We start from the raw sequence: 6,000 nt of genomic DNA, 5'->3' as shown, positions 1-6,000 counted from the left end.
GGACAAGAGAACCTCCAGTCTGCAGAATATTGGCAGAAGAGAAATTTTCTGACATAACGACACTGAGCACGCTGCCAAAACCACGACAATCAATCAATCAATCCAGTGCCATGTCATTCAGCGTAGGCGATCATTTCTTTCCATCTAATCCGATCTTTTTCTTTCCGAATTGTGACTGCTTCTCTCTTCATGTGTAGCCATGATGCCAGTCCATCTATCATTTTCATCCTCTGTCTGCTTTGTCCTCTCCAAAATCACATAATTGTTTAGAAAAAAGAAAAAACTGAAAAGTCTGAGTGGGCCAAGTAATGTCATCTCTGTACGTTGACACGGTTTGGAATCATTTCACATTTAGGTGATATTGCACATGTTGTACACTGCAGCTTTAACTGACATTAAATGTCCCTTAATCGGGGTCACATTTGTGTTGATATGCTCAAATCAGAATTAGAAAGATTTTGTTGCCAAGTAGGTTTTCACATATGAGGAATGTGACCTGGCATTTTAGTGGATAACAGTAACATACAGATAAAAAAACAGAACTGTTGCAAGTCAGTGGGCAGTAAGTGTTAAAAGACAAATAAGAAGCAAGTGTTACAAGTCAAATTAGCACAATATCATTACAGATCACCACTGCTCATCACCTCAGCTGCAATGACTTATAACAGGAGCTACCTGGCTATAAAAAAAAAAGACTGAAGGGGTGGATATTCTCACATGGAGGTGAACAAGCAGCAAGAAGGAGCATTTGATCCTTTAACTCGAATTGCTCTTTAAAGTGGAAATGACAGAAAAAGGGGGAACAACTCACTCTACAAGCGTACCTTAAAGCTGCTCAGATACCCGGCTCTTTTCCTCATTTTACTGTAAAGGTGAGTGGGCGGATGTAACATAGAGGGTGAGAAAGAAGCAGACGGAAAAGGGAGGGGGGGGGGGGGGTAGCTGAGAAAGAGAGGAAGAAAAGACACACTGGGAGAGATCAGAGCGTACTTCGACTCTGTTGCGATCAGCACGACTGTCGAGCTCTGAAATAATGTGATAGAAGAGAAAAAGCGGGATTACTTCTTCTGGGAGGAACCAGTTTTTCCACTTGATATGGAATACAAGACTGTTCAGACGGAAACAGGTGATAATCTGCTTTTTATTCACTCACATTGTGGTTTTCCTGCATGTCGCACAGTCAGATCATGTCAGAGCACCTGTTTTATGATGAATAATAGATCATGTTGCCATAATGTGAATGCTTGTCCTGTCAATAAACTGTTGTAAATGTCTGTGTGATTAAATAAGTTTTGTTAAAGCTAAGAAAGAGGTGCTGTTGCTGATTTTGGTCAAAGATAAATGGATTGTGCTTCAATATACGGTAAGTCTAATTTGCATCAGCTGAAAGAAAAAACAAGGGATAAAACAACAGAAAGGTGGTCAAACCTGCAGAGAAAATTTAAAAAGATGCAAAAAAAAAATAAGTGCCATTCTGTGCAGCGCTACTCTGTATGTATGTGTAAGTGTGAAACAAAAGCACAAGTGTGAAAGGGAGCATGTGTGCGTTGTGTGAGGGAATGCGTGTTGAGCAGCGCTGGGAGGGAGGTGGGTTTGTGTAAAAGACAGATGGTCACTCAGTGGAGTTGTTCCCCCACTCCCTCTCTCTTTCTCACTCCCTTCTGGGTCCTACATCCTTCCCCTGTCACCTCTCCAGAATCTTACCTCATCTGTTTTTTTTAATCTTCTCCTCCTCGCACTTTTTTGCGTCCTTTCCTGCATCACTTCTAGTCTGAACTCCCTTCTCTTTGCTGTGCCTCATCGCTCATCCTCTTAACTCTCTCTCCTCCCCAGTTACAGCTCAGCCTCCTCCTTAGTTTTTGCTGAAGGAATCAACTTGGAAATATCAAGGGATTTTTTTGTTTTTCTGGTGATTGTCATTCTGGGCCCTCTTGACTCGGCACGTAGGGCGCTGAAGAGATTTGGGGTCAAAGAAGAAAACTAGAAAGGCTGTGATTGACAGCTATGACCAGTTCTGTTGCATTACTGATGGTTCCAGTCAGAGGTTGACATTTACAGCTGCAGCCTCAAGAAGCTCTGAACTGTTGTCCAAAGTGACACTTCTCCATAGCATAGTCAATCAGAGATATTTACCCAGACATCGCAGGTTCAGCCATGCGCCTCCCGTCGGTCCACTTTGACCTCCTGCTCCTGCTGGCTGTGCTCCTGTTGTGGGGACCTCTGGGGTCCAGGGGCCAGAATGACACAGAGCCCATCATCCTGGAGGGGAAGTGTTTGGTGGTATGTGACTCCACACCTTCGTCTGAGCCCGCCGGCAATGCCCTGGGCATGTCTGTTCGCTCCGGCTCTGGCCGAGTGGCCTTCTCTGCCAGCCGCCAGACCAACCACGAGCCCACAGACATGAGCAACCGCACCATGATCATCTACTTTGATAACGTGAGTATGTAGCTGCAGATGTCCATCTTCAAATGATGGCTTTGAGGGTTTTTTTTTTAAAAAGCCCATGACAAATTACTGTCAGTTTACAAAATTGTGAAATGCTTCTAAAGGTTCGAAGTCAGATTTTGATCATGAAAAGTATCTTTTTTACAGTGCAATGAAAATATATTGATCACTTCTTTTCTGCTTCCGTCAGTTATATTCCAAGTATTTCTCAGACAGAAGCCTTCAAACCAAAACATGCACACATGATTAGAGAGCTGACAGTGAGGAAAATGATAATGAGGTATTGGATTAAACACAGGCTGCTTCTTGTGGATGTTTTTGGCTTTTTTGGGAATGGAAAAGTATGACTTGGTAGTTTGGAAATAACTGAATGGGCAAAAAAATTCACCTACGTGACCCTTCAGGTGTCTTTAAAAACGCCTTTACAACTTGTATATTCATTACAGTTTCATGTACATATCACACATCATTTGTCCTGTCTCCTTTCTTTTCCCTTTCACCTTCTAATCAGATTCTGGTTAACGTTGGGACTCATTTTGACCAAGAGAGCAGCGTCTTCCTGGCACCCAGGAGAGGGGTGTACAGCTTCAACTTCCATGTCGTGAAGGCCTACAACAGGCAAACTATCCAGGTATGCTTCCTCCACCATTTCTGCTGTCATTCTAGTGGCTTAACATGCTCTATCTGATCCTGTTGTTGTCTCTCAGGTCAGTCTGATGGTGAACGGCTGGCCGATGATTTCGGCTTTCGCTGGGGACCAGGACGTGACCAGAGAAGCTGCCACCAACGCCGGCCTGGTGATCATGGAGAAGGGGGACAAGGCCTACCTCAGACTGGAGAGAGGCAATCTGATGGGAGGCTGGAAGTACTCCACCTTCTCTGGGTTTCTGGTTTTCCCCTTGTGAGGAAGGCGGCAGGTGACGCGAAGTTGATAGGTGAAGAATTTGACAGAACAAGAGTGAGAGTCAGTGAGAGAAACATAAGGAGGTGGTGGAAAGTCTTCAATCTGTAGCTCTACACAGCACGAGAGGGAGACTTTATGCAAAAATAAGATAAAGATTGTACAAAAATTCTCACCTGAGACCAAAAGAAACGTATAAAAAAGAGGCAAACACAATAAGTAAACATGAATTGTCTGTGGAATTTATTTGCTCTGTTTCTGTGTATCAATACATGTTGGGTTTGTATAAGAGATATTTTAATTGTGACCAAATTCTAAAATAGCCATGTGCAATGTGGGCTTTTGTGCTAAGAATATGTGAAAGCCTTTTTTTCCTCTCTCATACAACATGCTTAAAACACTGCTGTGCTCCACATGGCATCTTGTCTAGCTTCAAACGAACCGTAGTGTGCTGTATGACTGATGCTCCTCTATATGCCTGTTAGTATCCTCCAACAAATGTTTATTTACAGAGAAATTTCTATTGAGAACAAAGAATTAAAATAAAGCCATCTAAATTTGTCTCATTTTATCACTTTGAAGGAACAAGGTGTGGCAATATGCTGACAGGAATATTTAAAAATTAGATAATAATATATTGTGTAATAATAATAATAGTATCATAAATTATCCAGTGCCAGTAACACTCTGATTGACACTTTAACACAGAAACAACATATAACCTGTTTTTGCTTCCACATTCTCTCTCCAACTTACTACACTTGTATTTTGGGGTAATTAATTTATGAAAAAAGAGACAAAACACACAATAAACAAAATAAATTTGATATTTGGCTGACAGAAATGATTATATTTTATTATTTTACATAGATTTTGCAAAAAAAATTTATAATCATGAATTATTTTGACCACGGCAATCTTATAGTGAAAACTCTGATACTGTGACAACATTATCTTAATCATTGTTTGTGTGACAAGTTTTAATCTGCTTATCCAAAGCAATATTTCTCCTCCCTTCCGTGGAACCCTACGCAGTGCCACGGCAGCTGTTTGTAAATATAGCTCCCACCAGCAGAGTTGGCGTTGGCGTGGAGCAAGCAGAGCAGCATGGGACAGAGTATAAGTGTGGCGTATAGCGGATACTCCTCGCAGGGTCGCAGACAGATGGAGGCTTTGGCGAGCAGGCAGGCTCATCTCTGCAGGGCTGCTATGGATAAAGAGTGGTGCGCTGTCACATGTTGTCACTTACGCTTCCCTGCTTTCACGGCCACCATCTCTTTCTTTCTCTCTCTCTTCTTTCTCATATTCACTCCACGACCGTGCTTTTGTGATTTTATGATGAACCAGTAAGAACTCCTGAAAAAAGAAAACCAGGGCATTAATCCATGCTGTCATATTAATGCACCGACTGCAGCTTTAATGGTAACAGATGGGAGACTGTGCAGACATAGTGTATGCTCTTTTCTAACCATAATTACCTTAATTCATATGAAGAAAAATGTGCCCTTTCCTTACCGTTTACATCTTTATTGCTCTTGTCCTTATGCAGCTTTGATTTTATTGAACCCAATAAGGAAGACAAATGGAAAATATTAGGGTTTAAAATCAGCGCTTCATAAATTAGAAAAGCAAAAGGGGGGAAACTTCTTCTGGATTCTGAGGATGCAAAAGTGGGACATTCTCTCTGAAGCAACTGGTTGTTCATTGGAAATTTATTTTTTGATTTTTACCATACTGATCTGACATGATTTGGCTTTCATGTGACATTTTTACCTGATCTCAGTTTATAAAATCTAAACTTAATTTTGAAACTTTATTATTTCAGCTTACTTTATGCCTTAACAACCAACTTGGAGCCCCCCCCAAAAAAACAATTATTACAAACAAAGACGCAAATAAATGCCAGAGCAAAAGGTTAAACTAATCTGTTCACAAAACCTTATTAATTACGTAAATAATGTCGACTGAAAAAAGAGGGAAGTAAAGTTTAATTTCATGTTGTAAAAAGCCAAATTGTAAAGTTTGCTTTAATCCAAACTGCAGTTTTTATCTCAGTTACAACCTGCATTAGCAGCTACATGCTAATTTACCGTATTTAGTTCTGCTGTCATTTAATCTTCAATAATTTCAAGAACAATATATGAATTATGTATTGTGTTTTGAAATTACAGTAGCACTAAATTAGATTAGTCTTGACCTGCTTGCTAGTGTTGCCTGAAAAAACAACACTGATGTCTTCCACAACTAAACTACTGACATATATTCCAGATTTATTACAGCCAAACACATCTTCTTGCATGCTTCTCCTTTTTACTCCCCTTCCTCTGCAGTTTAACAGCTGATTACATTTGGGCTTTTCCCTACTTGCACCATGTCCTGATCATGCTCTGACTGCGTATAAATCACATGCATGAAACACTCATTTAAGTGTTATATTGTATAATAGAACATAAACATTACATGTGATAGTCATGTAACTTTTTTTATCATGAGATTATGTATTGTATTTCTTACTTTTAACGTAATCTTACTTGAGATATTTAGGATTGTGACCCCGTGACCTCACATGATAGAATGTGACACTCATTATGTAACACACATAAAAGAAAAAAATAAATAAATAAAAAATACAGCGCTACAGACATAAAAAACAA

The 6,000-nt window shown here is 40.2% G+C and overlaps 1 protein-coding gene across 1 annotated transcript; it reads left to right on the top strand.

Moving 5' to 3' along the window:
- Nucleotides 1-954: 954 nt before the first annotated feature.
- Nucleotides 955-3,907, top strand: cbln12 (cerebellin 12). Its single transcript, XM_022197171.2, has 4 exons — nt 955-1,126; nt 1,834-2,436; nt 2,957-3,076; nt 3,153-3,907. The coding sequence occupies exons 2-4, from the start codon at nt 2,155-2,157 to the stop codon at nt 3,348-3,350; spliced, it is 600 nt and encodes a 199-aa protein (XP_022052863.1). The 5' UTR covers nt 955-1,126; nt 1,834-2,154; the 3' UTR covers nt 3,351-3,907.
- The last annotated feature ends 2,093 nt before the right edge of the window (nt 3,908-6,000 follow it).

This window comes from Acanthochromis polyacanthus, chromosome 9 (assembly GCF_021347895.1).
Source record: "Acanthochromis polyacanthus isolate Apoly-LR-REF ecotype Palm Island chromosome 9, KAUST_Apoly_ChrSc, whole genome shotgun sequence".
NCBI lineage: Eukaryota > Metazoa > Chordata > Actinopteri > Pomacentridae > Acanthochromis > Acanthochromis polyacanthus.
Note: the sequence above shows the minus strand (reverse complement) of the source record. Positions and strands in the feature narration are given on the sequence as shown.